The following is a 17,564-nucleotide window of genomic DNA, read 5'->3' as shown; positions in this document are numbered from 1 at the left end:
ATGAGTGTTGAAAATTTAAAATAAATAAATAAATTAAAAAGAAAAGAAAACCCCAAGTGGGGTCAGGTTGAAAATAACAGAACAGCAACAAAAGGTAGGTTGGGATTAGGTTGTGAAAGTCTTTAACTGCCAAAGAGAAAAGTTTTGTATAGGATCCTAGAGTTAATAGGAAGTCACTGGCATTTAGGGGAGTAACATCATCTGATCTGTGCTTTAGGAAAATCAGCATGGAGGTTGTGTGGAAGATGGATGGGAGAGGGGGAAAAACTTGAGCCAAGAAGACTAAGTAAGAGGCTCTTGAAATAATCCAGGAGTGGTGAGGATGACCCGAATTAAGGTGTTTGGTTGTGTGAGGAGAGATAAGGGGACAGATGTGAGAAATGTTGTGGAAGTAGGAACAGCAAGATTTAGCAACTGATTTGGAGATATGGATGTGAGGAAGGAAAGGGAGGAGTCAAGGATGACCCGAAGGACATCATTCTCCTATCTTTGACAGAAATAGAAATGTCAGGAATTAGAATGTGTTTGGGAAGAAAGATAATGAAATCTATTTTGGATTTAGTGAGTTTATGATGCCTATCAGACATCCACTTCAAAATATGAGGTAGGTCTGAATAGGTACATGGTTATATGGATTCTCACTTGAGAGTCATCTGCCTTGAGGTGATAAAATTAAATTAAATTATACTTGTGGGAGTTGAAGAAGTTACTAAAAATCTAGAGAGAGAAGAGAACCCAGTACAGAGCCTTTGAGAAGATCTGATGTAAGGGGATATGATATGAATGATGACTCAGAAAAGGTACCTGAATCAGAAGTGGTCAAAGAGGTGGGAGGACAGCCAAGAGAGAAGAGTGTTACAAAACCCCAGAGAGGAGATTTGTCCTGGAACAGTCAAGAGACAGCTAACAGTGTTAAATGCAGGCAAGGGAGAGATTGAGGACGATGAGGACTGTGAAAAAGGGCCTTGGGTTTGGCAATTAAAAGATCATTGGTAACTTTGGAGAGAGGAATTTCAGTTAGTGCTGAGGTCAGAATCCAAATTGGAAAGGGTTGAAAAGTGAGAGGAAAAAAAGAGGTCACAAGAGGGGACAGCTTTTTCTAGGAGTTTGGATATGAGTGGGAGCACAGATACAGGATGCAAATTGCTAGAGGAGATAGCATGGAAGAGATTTAGATATATTTGTAGGCAGCAGAAAAGGACTAGGAGATACAAAAAAACTGAAAATGTGAGAGGGAAGGTGTAGCGGCAACCACACTGGCATACCCAGGATGGCCGCTGGCACAGGTTCTTAGATCTGCTTTACTAAGAAAGACAGCTGTTCAAGGGGTCAACAGTTCTTTTAATTCATTCACTAATTCAGGAGAAAAGTCAGCACCCTGAACTTCAGAGAAAATACAAATAGAAAATACAAGCAGAGAAATAAAGACCAACAGACAGGGCTCTGAGTGTCTGAATCAGCTATACACTGTACATACATTCCTGGATCAAGAGTCTTTACATCTGAGCAGTCAGGAAACTCTGAACATGAGACTACTCAGAATCTCGACCAGGGAACCACAAGATCCTTCTCACAAGCAAGCCCCCAAAGTAAAATACCAGCTTAGAGTATATGTTCACTTCTCAGAGCCAGAAGACATCACAGCCCTCTGGACTCAGTGCCTAATTAGAAATTAGCAAAAAATATGAAAGCCTTCTTACAAGCAAGCCTCCCCTAAGCGAGCTTCCCTTAATGGGCTCCACATGAGGCCTATTAATGGGCAGAGAAGATTTTTTTATCCCATTAACATTACAGAGGAAGGGAGAGAGAAAGGAAAAGGAGGGAGGGAATAGGACCAAGGGTACGTGTAGAAGAGCTGAAGAGTTGACCTTGGAGAGGAGGGGTACTTTTTCATCAAAGACTAGTGCAAAGGGGGATAGAATGAGGATGAGGACAAAGAGTTTTGAGATCTAGAGAGGGGAGAAGACGGGGCTCTTGGTAAGAATAGCTAGCCCATATATATATAGTGTTTGACCAACGATACTCATTTTGTCCTCACAACAACCATAGGAAGTAGGTGCTATTATTATCCCTGTTCGACAGATGAGGAAACTGAGGCACATAGCAGTTAAATGACTGTCTAGGGTCATGCAGCTAATAAAGTGTCTGAGGCTGGATCTGAACTCAGGTTTTCCTTACTTCACGTCCCACTTTCTATCCACTTTACCACCTAGCCATCCCTAGAATGGCTTCTGTTTTCTCAGTAAATTATTAGTAGAGGTCTTCCCTTGGCTGAGAACATTAAGCAGAGGGTAATGTGGAAGGCTTAAGGAGAAAAAAGAAGGTCTGGGATAGCTGCTGTGGTGAGTGTCCTGAAATGTCCAGTGAGGGCCCAGTTCCCTTCTCCTTATCTTCCCTGTCTCAGTGTGTCTCACTAAATGCTAACAGAGCAGATGAACTAACCCACAGGAGGGAGCACATTATAAAAGGAAGATCACTGAATTTGAAGTCAGAAGAATGGGGTTTGAATTCTGCCCCTACCATGTGATCTTGGACAAGTCACTGCCCATTTCTAAGTCTCGGTTTCCTCATTTGTAAGATGAGCAGACTGGGCTACCTGGTCTCCAAGCCTGCCTTCTAACTCTAAATCCTGTGCTCCCTTGATCTCTGACTGCACTGACTTCCTCAGGTGCTCGTGGCAGGGAGGTTTGTCACAGTCCTCCTGGACCCTCATTCATATGACGCAGTTGTTTGGGAGGCCAGCTCCAAGTTGGACTTCCACAAATATGCCCTCTTCCTCATGGATAGGATTTTTGATATCCATCTGGCCAACTATGATCCTGGTTTGGAGAAAGTCAAGATAAAACCGTGAGTGTCTGAGGAATGGTCAGTTTGGGTTGGGAAGGGAGAGAATCCTTTTTTTTATCTACTCCACATTCATTGTCTTCTGTGTATCTTTGTATCCCCAGTACCAAGCACAAGAGATAGTTGCTAAATGATTGATTACCTTCCTCACTCCACCTCCACCTCTGCCCAAAAAAAACTCTGGACTGAGAGCCAAGAGATCTGGGTTCAAGTCCAACTGGGCCATTTACTAGCTATGTGACCACCATCAAGTCACTTCCCTTTTCTGAATTTGTTTCCTCATCTGTAAAATGGGTAAAATAATCCCTATTCTGCCTCCCTGATTATGGATGTAAAAGTGCTTTTCAACTGGAAAGCAGCGTGAAGTAGGCCATGATCATAGTTAGGATTGTCCTCAGTGGGCTCCAGAGCCAAGTTCAGCCGTGTGATTCCCCTCTTCCCCAGGACCCTGCTCCACAAGAACCTGCAGGCCCTCAATGAGGACATGTTTAAAAACCTTTCCAACCTCCTTCTGAAGGATGCCGGGGACATGGACAAAGACTGGCAGCAAATGGGGCTGTTCCAGTTCTCCTACGACGTGATGCTCAGGTGAGCTGCTTCCTAAAGCATCCCCAGCCTTATCGACAAGGGCACCCTGACCACAGGGATTATTGGGAAGGGGAATGGAAGGCAGGGCTTATGGATTTAACAAACGAGCGGGTAGATGTAGAAACTTGTTAAAACGTTGAAGTCGCCATAGCTATGTAAGGAATGTGTGACCATTTCTTGGAATCTTAGAGCTAGCGGGGGCTATGGTAAACCACTTCCTTACCCTCAATCTGTTTCCTATAAAATGAGAGGGTTGGGCTACATGATTTCAGAGGCCCCTTCCAGCTAGAAATTCTGCGATTCTCTGTAAAATGTTAGAGCAGGAGGAACCTTAGAATATAGAATTCCAGAGTTGGACATAGAACATAGAGTACAGAATGTTAGAGCTTAAAAGTGAGAACAGAATGTCAGATTTGGAAGGGACCCTAGGAAGAAAGAAGATAGAGTGTTCGAGCTGGAGGAGAAGCTAGTACAGAAAACGGTGGATTTTGGAGGTACAAGGGACTTTAGAACACTAAACATAGAATGCCAGAGCTGGAAAGGAGCTCAGAACATGGAGTATTAGGACATGGTGAAATGTTGGATTTCTGACTTGCTAAAGGGCTTTAGAGGTGAACATTGACCCAGAGTGAAGTTTAATTCATACTATTATGTTGCCATGCCAACCAGAGCTGGCTACTTGACGCTGTATGGCAGTGAGGGCGATGATCCAGTTAGCCAGGCCCAAGATCGGGCCCAATCTGCTGAGGTTTTCCAGACTTTCCATCAACTGGACCAGCTTCTGATGAAACTCGCTCGTAGCACTCTGTCAGCAGGTGAGTACTGCAGAGTCCTTAAGGTGGATGGGGAAACAGAGGGGGGAAAAGACTTTGTACCCAACTGCAGTCCTGACTCAGGGCAGGATGCCTTCTCTGAGCAAAGAGTCTAGAGCTCTGGTTTCATCTGCCTCTTCTCCTGTGACTTTAGCCCCCAGGACATAGTCCCCTCAGCTTCATCCATCCCCGTAGCCATGTCAATCTCTCTTTTTTTTTTTGCCCTCCTTCCACTCCCTGAAAACCCCACATGAGGCCATGTAGATGGAGGTGAGAGGCATCTGACTAGGCATTGGATCCATGGCATTGTTGAGCTGTGAGTTTGGAATGAGACTTCTCTCTTTCCCTCCTTCCTTCTCTGAAGACCTTGCATCCCTGGCAACACTCCTCACTATTGGGAATTCCTTCTCTCTGGCATATTCCTTGCTCTCTGCTGCCTTTTCCAGACTCTTCCTCTGTGGCCATCATTTAGCAACCTCTCATCCCTTAACCCATCCATATTGCCCAATCCAGATCTTTGTCAAAGTCATTTGCTGATCTCCATGTAATTTTTCTTTATTTCTCAAGAAGTTTAGTGCCCAAATCATAGTCTTCCTTTGTACCTTAACATGCTAACAAGTATGGAGGATTAAACATACATGAGGATGACCCCTAGAACACCTAAGCTTCTCAGTTCATCGGTTGCCAACTTCTATGAACTTCAATTTTACTCTCTGAACTCAGCTGCCCCTAAGGTAGGTCAGTCATGCCCTTGATCCCACCATCACCCATAACTGTGCTTCTCCCCTGATCCATAACTCTGAAATTCTTCTCTCAAATCACAAGCTCCTACCCTTTCAAGTCTTTCTCATTCCAAGATGCACAATTTAGAGAATCCACCCCAAATGTTCACATGGACTATTTGTGCTTGATCTGTGGTAGAACATTCTGAGCTCGTATTGGTCCGATCAACCACAGTTGGACACACTGAAACTTGACTCTAGCATACTGATGTCATTTTGGTCCTTTTTGAGAATGAAGGACAATGACCATCTTTACCATGACTTCCAGTTCTTTAACTCCTCCCTGTTTTTCAGTCCATCACCATGGCTCTGGTCTCACTTTTCTTCCCTTCACAATCTCGATACACTATCATCTACCCTTGCAACATCTATCCCCCTCATCCTATCACAAATAACACCTTGCCAAACCCTAACCCTGAGTGTTACTCCACCCATCTTCCTCCACTCCCATTTACATGCTGCTTTTGGGGGGAAAGTCTGTGCCAACAGGGTCTGTTACAGATTGATGTTATTTAATCTCAGTTGGGCTCTCCCAGTTTTATGGCAGTCCTTTTTGATCTTCTCTGATTGATTTTCTATTATGCTTTCCACAGTGGTTATTCTAAACCTTCTCTCTGCAAGCACTATGCCACCCCTCCACTTTAATGGGGATCTTGGATTCTTGTATTATTGAGAAAGTAGAGGCCATCATTCAGGAGCTTTTTCTCTCCTGTGCACATCTGAAGGCCCTTCTGCATTGTTCTCCGGTTTCTCCTGCTTTGCTCCAGTTTCTAAGAAGGAGGTAGCCTTGTCTTTGCCAAGATCAGCCTCTCTACTTGTGCTTTGAATTCTGTTCCCTCCCATCTCCACTGAGAGCTTTTCCATTTAATCGGTTCCCCTTTTATTTATTTTCCACAGTATATCCTTTCATGCTACCTACAACTGTGTCTAGGCTGCTCCTATCCTTAAAAAACATCCTTACTTGACCTTGACAGTCCCTCTTGGCTTCATCCTACACCTTCATGTCCTTTCACAGCCTTATACTCATTGTCTCCATTTCCTTCCTTACCTGCCACTTGCTTCTTACCCTTTTGCAATCTGACTTCTAATCCCACCACTCGAAACTGTCCTCTTCAAGGTTATCAATAATTTATTAACTTAATCTGATGGACTTTTCCAAGTTCTCATTCTAATTGGCCTCTTGTTCCCAGAGATTCTCTCCTCCCTTGGCTTTTATCACATAGCTATGCCCTCCTTCTCTTCCTACCTCTTGACTGGTCCTTCTTGGTCTCCTTTGCCAGATTATCACCCATCTCTCACCCTTGAAACATAGTATCCCACAGGGCTCTGTCCTGGATCCTCTTTTCTCTCTACAGTAACTCTCTTGGTGATTCTATCAGCCCCCTTGGGCTCAGTTATCATCACTGAGCAGATGACTCCCAAATCTATGTATCCAGCATTAATCTCTCCTAAAGTTTAGTCTTATCTCTACTATGATATCCTATGGACATTTCAAACTCTGTATGTCAGAAACACAGTTCATATTTCCCCTGAAATCCATCCTTCCTCCAAACTTCCCTATTTCTGTTAGGTGTTCCAGTATCCTTCCTGTCACCCAGGTTCCCAGTCTTGGAGCCATCCTTGGCTCTTCTTTCTTCCTTGCCCTCCCTCATTATTTGCCAAGACTTGTCCAGTCTTCTTCCACAATATTTCCCGTATCTATCCCTTTCTTTCTACTCACACAAACACTACTGTGATTCAAGTCTTTGTCACTTTATGCCTGGACAATTGCAGTGGCTTCCTAATTGATATTCCAGTATCCAAATCCCTGCTCCTTGCCGTCCACTCTCTTGTAGCTTCTGAATTAAAATTCCTAAGACATAGATCTCACCATATCTCTCCCCTGCTCAAACACTTCAGTGTTTTCCTTTTGCTTAAGATACATACTTTTTGGTCTGGCATTTAAAGTCCTCTATGATCTGTCTCCCACCCACCTCCCAGATTTATTTTGTGCTAGCTCCCTTCATGTTCCCTACATTATAGGCAAACTGGCCCTAATGCTAGTCTCCAACTTGGCATTAAATCTCCATCTTATAGGCTACGTGGCTCCATGCAAAGAGTGTAGGACTTAGAGTCAGAAAGATCTAATTTCAAATATAACCTTAGATACATACTAGCAGTGTGACCCTGGGCAAGTCATTTACCATCTCTCAGCCTCAGTTTCCTCATCTGTAAAATAGCAATAATAATAGCACTCACCTTCCAGGATTGTTGCAAAGATCAAATGAAATATTTGTAAAGTGCTTCACAAACCTTAACATCTTAGTTATTCTTATTATTCTCCTCTGTGCATATGCATAGACCACCTCTCATACTTCTCTCCACTTAGAATCCCTGTCTTTTCTCATGGCTCACCTCAGATGCCACCTCTTACAGGAGTCCTTTCCTGATCTTCCCAGGTTTTAATGCTTTTTCCACTTCTGAAATTTATTTGCAGTCTAGTCAAATTGATCTACTTCCTATATTCAGTATGTGATATCCCATCTTCTACCTTTGTGCCTTTGTATGGACAGTCCTTCATGACTGGAATACTCTGCCTCCTCACTTCAAGCTTGTAGATTCCCTAATTTCCTTCAGAGAACAATTTGGGTACCACCTCCTACAGGAAGACTTAACAAATCTACCCAACTGTTATTATTTTCCACTCCCCCCCACCAATTATTTTGTGTTCATTCTGTCTATATTTTATTTATGCATATACATACAGCTTGTCCCCACCCCCCAAGTAAAACATAAGCTTCTTTAGGGCAGGGACTGTCTCACTTTTTTTTTTTTTTGGCTTTTGTGTCTCCAATGCCTGTCACATAATTGTTTGTTGATTAGCGTGTGTTGAATTGAATTGAATTGAATTATTTTTGAATTTGTTATATTCCTTTCCTCTGCCTCACTTTTGAATGTAAACTCTTTGAGATGAGGGATTGTTTCATTTTTGTCCTGGTTTCCTAAGTACTTACTATAGTGCCTTACACATAATGGGCATTTATAGTTTCTTGAATTAAATTAAATCTGGCTTCCACATAGAATAAGGAGGGAATTCCAACCATGGTCAGCGGGTGGCAATGTTGGGAAAGGTTTTTCTGGCCATTGAAACACACATAGAGCAGGCTATGAGCAGGAAAAGGATGGTTGCAGGGATATACTAGAGCTTTGTAGTACCAGCTCCCAAGTGCTGATTGCTGAATTGTCACTGTGGGAATTTATGCCTAAGAAATTGATAGAGGCTATAGAGTAGAGCTTGATTTATTGTCTGCCGATTGTCTAGACTTGAGAAAGTGAGGGAGAAAATGTTAATAACATAGAATAAAGGACTTGGTATTGTGGGAATGTAGTGGAATAAGGCAGGAAATGGCCTGGCTTTCCTAAATTCCCCTCCAAGAAAACTTAAAATAATGTCTCAAATTGAATTGTAAAGTGACAGAAACAATAAAAATTGTGAAGCAGTCATCCAGCCTAAGACAACTTAGGAGGATGTTAGGAAAGACCTGACCTACTGCTGTGGTCTGACCAGGAGTGAAGTGAAGATGCTGCTGCATCAACAAACAGAAAGCCTTGGGGGTAGTTGTGCTGGTGGCAGCTGGTGGTTCAAGAACCTTCACCCCACATACAGTGTGGGATTCAGGTGACTAACAGGGGAATGCAGGGGCCCTCTGCAGGATGGGGGCCCTCGTGTGTTAACCCAACCCAGTTCCAGGCTGTGGTTCTGGGGGAAGAGCAGTGAACATAGCTGGTAAGTGCAGTCACAGAGAGGTGGAGGTCTTGCTCTGGGTTCTTCGAGGGAGAGGACTAGTTATAGTCACTTGCAGGAGAGTGCAGTCCCTGCTTTTAGTTCCAGGGCAGACTGACACTTGCAGCTGTGTGAAAGTTAGTGGTGTATTTCCAGGAAATCAAGCTTTTATAGAGGCAGTGTCAGAGCCCTGGTCATGGCTCAGGAGTGGTAAGGAATACTTGAGGTCACTCACAAACCAAGATGCAAGGCAGAAAAGCAGTAACCACACTGGCCTTGAACTGGCACATCGGAAGAACCAGAATTTCAAAGACTTCCAGGCAGAGCTGTGAAAACAACAGTGCAGAAAATATGAAGCCTGAAACATTATCCCCAAATCCCAAGAGCAGAGCCCAACCCTGACATAAAGTTAATAAGCAAGGAATAGGCCACTAAAAAAGGAATAAATAACAAAAAAGGAATCTGACCATAGATAGTTACTATGGTGATAGAGAAAGCTCGGGGTTAAAACTCAGAAAGAAAATAATGAAGTCAGAACAGCCATTTGTAAAGCTTCAAAGAAAAATGTAAAATGGTCAAAACCCAAAAATGATTCATGGGAGAGCTTAAAAAGGACTTTAAAAGTCCAAAAAAGAGAGATAGAGGAAAAATTGGAAAAAGAAATAAGAAATTTGAAAAGAAAATCAACCAATTGGAAAAAGAGGTCCAAAAACTTACTGAAGAAAATAGCTTCTTAAAAATTGGAATTGGGCAAGGGGAAGCTAATGATCTCACAAGACATCAAGTAATAACAAAAGGAAATAAGAAGAATGGAAAAATAGGAGAGAATGTGAAATATCTCATTGGGAAAATAACTGACCTGGAAAACAGATCAAGGAGAGATAATATAAGAAAAGTTGAATTACACCAAAGTCATGATCAAAAATAGAGTCTAGACATTATACTTCAAGAAATTATCAAGAAAAATCACCTTGAAGTTTTAAAACTGGAGGGTCAAATAGGAATTGAAAAAATCCATCCATCACCACCTGTAAAAGATCCCAAAATGAAAACTTACAAAAAGATTATATCTAAGTTTTAAAGCTCCCAGGTCAAGGAGAAAATATTACAAGCAACTAAAAACAATTCAAATATTGTGGAGCTACAGTTAGGATAACATAGGATTTAGCGGCTTATACATCAAAAGACTGTAAGGCATGGGATATGTTATTCAGAAGAGCAAAGAGGCTAGGTGTGCAACCAAGAATAACCTACCTAGCAAAGCTGAGTGTAATCCTGCAAGGAAAAAATGTATAATTAATGAATTAAAGGACTTTCAGACTCTTGAGGAAAAAAAACAGAACTGAACAGAAAATTTGACTTTCAAATACAAAAATGAGGAGAAACATAAGAAGGTAAATATGAAAGACTAAATCCATTAATAAGTTGAAACTATATACTGTCTTATATGGAAAATAATATATGTAATTCTTTTTTTTTTTAAAGCAATCGGGGTTAAGTAACTTGCTCAAGGTTACACGGCCAGTTATTTCTGAGTGTGGTGCTGAGTATCTGAGCCCGGATTTGATCCAGGTCATCCCGACACTGGAGCCAGTGCTCTTACTTGCTGAGCCACCTGGCCGCCCCTAATATGTGTAATTCTTAAGGATATTATTTAGAGTAGTTAAAAAGTATACATACTCAGAGGGCTTGGGTTTGAGTTGATTATGATGGATCAGTCCCAAAAAATAAAATTGGGTGGGGAGAGGTAAAAGGGAGCAAATAATCTCACATTAAAAATTGTGAATAGAAGAGTTTTTAACATTGGAGGAGAGGATGAGGTGGAGAGCAAGCAGTGCAGGAACCTTATTCTCATTGGAACAGGAGAAGGAAATAATATATACATCTACTTGGGTTAAAAGTCTTAGTTTACAGAGAAGTAGGAGGGCATGGGGATAGGGTAAGGGAGGGACTCTTAGAAGAGTGTGCAAATAAGGAAGGAAGTGGTCAGGAGTAAACTAGACTTCTGAGGAGAGATGGGGAGAAAAAGGGGGGGAATAGTGGGGGAAAATAGGATGAAGTGAAATATACAACTAGTAATTGTAACTTTAAATGTGAATGGGATGAACTCACCCATAAAATGGAAATAGATAGTATATCAAAACCCAAAAATATATATATATTTTAAAGACATTTTAAAATGACAGAATTGGAATAGAATTTATTATGCTTTAGCTGATATAAAAAAAGCAGAGTCAGCAATTGTGAGCTCAGACAAAGTTAAAGCTGAAATAGATTAAATTAAAAGAGATAAGCAGGGAAACTACAATATATTAAAAGGTATAGATAATGAAGCAATATCAATGCTAATCATATATGCATCAAATGCTATAACATCTAAATTTATAAAGGAAAAGGTAAATGAATTACAGTTAGAAATAGATAGCAAAATTGTAATAGTGGGAGACTTTAATTTTTTACTTCTCAGAACTAGAGAAAAGTAAAAAAACAAAAAATAAGAAGTCAAGGAGATGAATAGGATCTTAGACAAGCTAGATATGGTAGACTTCTAGAGATAACTGAATGGGAATAGAGAGGAATATACCTTTTTCTCAGTGGTACATGCCACTTTTACAAAAATTGACCATATGGTAGAGAATAAAAACATTATAGTTAAATGCAGAAAAGCAGAAATATTAACTGCACCTTTTCAGGTCACAATGCAATAAAAATTATATTTACAAAAGGACCATGGAAACACAGATTAAAAATTAATTGGATACCAAATAACTTAATCTTAAAGAATGAGTGGGTCAAAGAAGAAATCACAGCAACAAATAATTTTATGAAAGAGAATGATAATAATGAGACAACATACCAAAACTTATGGGATATAGCAAAAGCAGTAATCAGAGAAAAATTTATATCTTTAAATGCTTACATGAATACAGAAAAGAAAGAACAGATCAATGAATTGGGTGTAAATTTTAAAAACCAGAAAAAAGAACACATTTTAAATTTCCAATTAAACACCAAATTGGAAATCATGCAAATTAAAAATGAGTTCAATACACTTTAAGAAAACCATTTAATTAATAAATAAAACTAGGAGCTAGTTTTATGAAAAAAAATCCACTAAAATAGATAAACCAATGGTTAATATGATTTTTTAAAAGAGAGAAGAAAATCAAGTCACAAGTATCACAAATGAAAAAGGTGAATATATCATTATTGAAGATGAAATTGAAACAATTATTAGGAGTTATTTTGCCCAATTATATGCCAATAAAATTAACAACCTCAGTGAAATGGAAGGCTACTTATGAAAATATAAAATGTCCAGATTAACAGAAGAAGAAATAGGATATCTAAATAAACCTATTTTAGAAAAAGAAATTGAACAGACCATAAATGAGCTTCCTAAGAAAAAAGAATCAGGGTCAGATGGGTCTACATGTGAATTGACCAAACATTTAAAAATCAGCTAATTCCAATATTAAATAAATTATTTGTAATAATAGGCAAAGGCATCCTACTAAACTTTTATGAAACAAGTATGGTGCTGATACCTAAACCAGGAAGAACAAAAACAAAAATTTCACTAATGAATTTCATCAGTTGCAATTCCACTAATGAACATCGATGTGAAAATTCTAAACAAGATACTAGCTAAAAGACCACAGCAATATATTACAAAGATTATACATTATAATCAAGTGGGATTATACCAGGAATAGAAGGCTAGTTCAATATGAGAAAAGCTATTAACAGAACTGATTATATCAATAACAAAATCAACAAAAATCATAGCACTTATTTCAATAGATGCAAAAAAGTTTTTTACAAAATAGAACATGTATTCCTTTTAAAAACACTTGAAAGCATAGGTATAAATAGATTTTTCTTTAAACTGATAAGAAGCATCTACCTAAAATCACCAGTAAGCATTATCTGTAATGGGGATAAGCTAGACACCTTGCCAGTAAGATCAGAAGTAAAGCAAGGATGCCCATTGTCAACACTATTATCTAATGCTGTACTAGAAGAAATAAGAGAAGAAAAAGGAATGGAAGGAATAAGAATGGATAAAAATGAAATGAAACTATCTTTTTGCAGATGATAATGATGGAATATGTGGAAAATTCTAGAGGTTCAAGTAAACAATTAAGAATTTTAGCAAAGTAGCAGTATCTAAAATAAACCCACATAAATTACCAACATTTCTATATGTTACCATCAAAGTCCTACAAGAAGAGAGTAAAGAGAGAGTTCATTTAAAATAACATAGATAATATAAAATACCTGGCCGTATGCCTGCTGAGACAAACCCAAGAATTACAAATACTTTTAAACAAATAAAGTTAGATTTAAATAATTGAAGGAATATTAATTGTTCATGGGTTGGCTGAGCCAATATAATAAGAATGACAATTCTACCAAACTAATTTATTTATTCAGTGCCACCCTGATTAAACTACCAAAAAATTATTTTACTGAGCTAGAAAAAAATAGTAGTAAAGTTCATTTAGAAAAATAAAAGGTCAAGAATATAAAAAGAATTAATTTTTAAAATGTAAAAGAAGGAGGTTTCCAGTACCAGATCTTAAACTCTTATTATAAGGTCATATTGGCTCTGGTATTGGTTAAGAAATAGAATGATGGCTCAGTGGAATAGAGTAGGTATACAATACATAGTAGTAAATGATTATAATAACCTCATGTTTGATAAATGCAAAGATCTAAGCTTTTGGGATAAGAACTCTCTACTGGATAAAAATTACTGGGAAAGCTGGAAAGCAGTCTGGCAGAAATTAGCTATAGATCAATATCTTTCATCATTTACCAAGATAAGGTCAAAATGGATTTATGACCTAGACATAAAAGGAGATATCATAAGTAAATTAGGGGAACATGGAAGGTATTACCTATCAGATTTATGAATAAGAGAAAAATTTCAGAATAAACAAGCGTTATGGGGTGTAAAGTGCATAATTTTGATTACATTAAATTAAAAAGGTTTTGTACAAATAAAATCAATGTAGCCAAGATTAGAAGGAAAGTAGAAAATCTGGGGGGAAATTCTCATAGACTGATTCTCAGAAAAAGGCCTTTTATCCCAAATATAGGGAGAACTGAGTCAAATTTATAAGACTATTTATCCATTCTCCAATTGACAAATGGTCAAAGGATATGAACAGGCAGTTTTTGGAAGAAGAAATCAAGTTAAATACAGTTTTATGAAAAAGTGTTCTAAATCATTCATTAGAGAAATGCAAATTAAAACAAGTCTGAGATGTCATCTCACATCTATTGTATTGACTAAAATGATAGAAAGAGAAAATGTAAAGAGCTAGAGGGACTGTGGAAAAATTAGGACACTAATACACTGTTGGTGAAATTGTGAACTGATCCAACATTTTGGAGAACAATTCAAAATTATGCCCAAAGAGTTATAAAACTGTATATATCCTTTGCCCCAACAATACCACTATCAGGTCTATTTCCCAGGTGATCAAGGAAAAAAGAAAAAAAGCTTTTATGTTCTAAAATATTTGTAGCAGCTCTTTTTGTGGTGGCAAAGACTTAGAAACGGAGGGGATGCCCATCAATTGGGGAATGACTGAATAAGTTGTGGTAAATGATTGTAATGGAATATTACTGTACTGTAAGAAATGACCAGCAGGTTGTTTTTAGAAAAAATATTCAAAGACTTACATGAAATAATGCAGAATGAAATGAGCAGAACCAAGAAGCATTGTAATAGTAATAGCATTATTGTTTGAAGAGTAACTGTGAATGACTAAGCTATTTTAAGTAACATAATCATTCATATCAACTATGAAGAATTTATGAAGGAAAATGCTATTCACCTTCAGAGAAAGAACTGATACGTGGAAGTATTTATTACATGGTTCCATATATGTATGTGTGTATATCTGTGTATGTATATATACAAACATATACATACATATATATATATATATATATAAATAAAATTCTGGCCTCTAATGTGGGGTTGGGAGGGAGGAAGGAAGAGAGACAACTCAGAACTCAAAATGTAACAAATAAATTAATTATTAAAAATTCAAAATAATAGGGGTGTGGCTAGGTGTCACAGTGAATAGAGCACCAGCCCTGGAGTCAGGACAATCTGAGTTCAAATTTGGCCTCAGACACTTAACACAAAAACTAGCCGTGTTACCTTGGGCAAGTCACAACCCCACTTGCCCTCCAAAAAAAAAAAAAAAAAAAAAAAAAAACCCAATTTTTTTTAAATAATGCAGATTAAACTTTAAAATAACTTGTGTATTTTTTTTTTAAAGGAGAGCCATTTGTTAAACATTTACCATTATACCCCTGAATGTTTGAGACTATCTCATCCGATCTTGACAAATGAGGAAACTGAAGCTCAGGGAGGTGGAACAACTTGCCTGAGGTCACATAGTTAATTACTGACTGAGTTAGGACTTGAAACCAGTCTCTTGATTCCTTTATTTATTTATTTTTCTTTTCTTTTTTTTCTTTCCTTCCTTCCTTCCTTCCTTTCTTCCTTCCTTCCTTCCTTTCTTTTTCTTTCTTTTCCTTCTTTCCTTCCTTCCTTCCTTCCTTCCTTCCTTCCTTCCTTCCTTTTTTTCAACATGCAACAAAATCTTTTATTCACATTTGTCTCAGCTGTTCCTGAATCTGCTAATCTCAAAACTTAATATTAGGGTTTTAAAGAGCTATAAATGCAAAACAGTGCTGCCAATGGCAATTTATGCTTTCATAATTAAATCAACAATTAACAACCACCCCTCAGAGGCAGGACCAGATGGAGGGTGGATTCTTTTTGGATGTTGTGGTCAGTTAGGGTACAGCCACCTTCCTGCCTCTTGCCTGCAAACATGAGCCTCTGCTGGCCAGGAAGGATGTCCTCTTTGTCTTGGATTTTGGCCTTTACATTCTCAATAGTGTCACTGGGCTCTGCTCCCTGGTGATGCTCCTGCCTGTGAGGGCCTTCAGAAAGACTCTCAGATGCAGGACCAGATGGAGGGTGGATTCTTTCTGGATGTTGTTGTTAGATGGGGTGGGGCCATCCTTTAGCTGCTTGCCTACAAACATGAGTCTCAGTTGGTCTGGAGGCAAGACATGAGATGTTGTGTCTGGGAAACAGCAAGTAAGCTGGTTTGTCTGGAATACTAAGCGTGTGAGCGGGAGTAATGGGAAATCATCTGGAAAAATAAGGGAATCCAAATTGTGGAGGGATTTGAATGCCAAAGGAGTTTGTGTTTTATCCTAGAATAGCAGAAAGGCATTCGAGTCTCTTGTACAGGAGAGCAACATAGTCAGATATGTGTTCTAGGGTTTTCAACTTGGCAACCAGAAGGGTGGATTGGAGAGGACAGAGATTGTGGGCAGGGAGCTTGATCCGGAGGCCCCTCTAATGGTCCTTTCTCTCCCTAAACTCCGGTCTGAGCCTCATGGGCCTCCTGAAGCACAGATCCTGGGGGAGGTTTGCCAGACCCCAGGGCTGGCTCTTTGTATAGAGCCAGGTACCATGAAGGCAGTCTTCTAACAAACAGGGACTGCCTTCACTAGGGAGGGGAAAGTCCTGGACCAGGAGGCCCCTCTAATATGCCTACAAGTGTCTCCATCCCCCTGTGTACCTGGAAAGGCTGGGAACAGGCCCTGACCCTCTGTCACATGTTCCCTGCAGAGGAGAAGAAAAAAGCCTCCCAAATAAAAACCCGTCTTTGGAAGCTGCTTTCCCCGCAAAGACTGGTGGGCAAGGTCCACAGAAGTGCCTGGCTGGACAGCTACCAGCAATATCTTGAAGAACTGGGAGCTGGGGAGGAGATGCAGGCCAGGGCCATGTTGCTTCAACTCTGGGCCACTCAGGTGAGTTTGCACGCACGTCCAAACGCTCCAGCAATCAATCATGAGTATTTATTAGTTGCTTTCTCCATACTGGGGGCACACGTACAAAGAATGAAACAATCCCTGCTTCTAATGAGCTTATTCTAATGGGGGAGACAAGTACAGAAACATAAACATCAATAACATGAAATGAAAGTGTGCAAACTGGCTAACTAGAGGAAGGTTTGGGTGGAATCAGGAAAGGATTCATGCAGAAACGGGGACTTGGGCTGCATCTCCATGATGGGGAGATAAGGAGGTCTGGGGGGCAGCCAATGCAGAGACAGAGATGGAAGAAAGAGTGTCCTGATTGAGGAACAAAGAGAAGGTCTCTCTGGCTGGATTTCACAGTTCAGGAAGGGCGGTAATGCCCAGTGGGGTTGTGTTGGGTAAGGCTCTAAAAGCTAAGCAGAGGGATTTACATTTTATTCTAGAGGAAATAGAAAACCACTGGAATTAATAATAATATGCCTTGCTTTCTTATTGACCTGGAGAGACAGGCAGCATATGTGTTGTTATCTCTCATACAGATATGTAGTTTGAAAAGGTAGGAGGATTTTAGTAGACAAATAGTATTATTATGAAAATAGTTCTGACCTCAAGGATCCCTTAAACGGCTCTCAGGTGTCCGCAGACCACACTTTGAGAACTGCTATTTGAGTCTTTAAGTGCCCATCAATCTATAGATCTTTTGATTCTAAGAACTAGAGAAGGGGTCCCCTCCTTACCCTGAGGTAAAGAAAATTGCTACTGCCGGGGCCACACCTTTCTAATCCTGTATGAGGGAGGCCTCTAAGAATGGGTGAGGCTGATTTGCTATGGGCTGTAGCTCAGTCCCTGAGGGGAAATAGAGCCCAGAATACTTCATGCTCTGGTCTCTGGGCCCAGCCCTCTCTCTTC

The 17,564-nt window shown here is 39.6% G+C and overlaps 2 protein-coding genes across 2 annotated transcripts in view; both read left to right on the top strand.

Annotated features, from left to right (window-relative positions):
• Positions 1 to 17,564, top strand: part of ZNFX1 (zinc finger NFX1-type containing 1) — a 474,364-nt gene that overhangs the window by 145,668 nt on the left and 311,132 nt on the right. The window lies entirely within an intron of this gene.
• Positions 1 to 17,564, top strand: part of PTGIS (prostaglandin I2 synthase) — a 54,796-nt gene that overhangs the window by 11,858 nt on the left and 25,374 nt on the right. The window contains exons 3-6 of the mRNA XM_069072384.1: positions 2,669 to 2,847; positions 3,289 to 3,432; positions 4,102 to 4,247; positions 16,465 to 16,646. Of these exons, the coding sequence (XP_068928485.1) occupies positions 2,669 to 2,847; positions 3,289 to 3,432; positions 4,102 to 4,247; positions 16,465 to 16,646 (651 nt within the window). The remainder of the gene's footprint in view (positions 1 to 2,668; positions 2,848 to 3,288; positions 3,433 to 4,101; positions 4,248 to 16,464; positions 16,647 to 17,564) is intronic.

This window comes from Petaurus breviceps, unplaced genomic scaffold, assembly GCF_028583685.1.
Source record: "Petaurus breviceps papuanus isolate PSGF00001 unplaced genomic scaffold, PetGlider_PUasm1.0 90847, whole genome shotgun sequence".
In the NCBI taxonomy this organism is placed as follows: Eukaryota; Metazoa; Chordata; class Mammalia; order Diprotodontia; family Petauridae; genus Petaurus; species Petaurus breviceps.
Note: the sequence above shows the minus strand (reverse complement) of the source record. Positions and strands in the feature narration are given on the sequence as shown.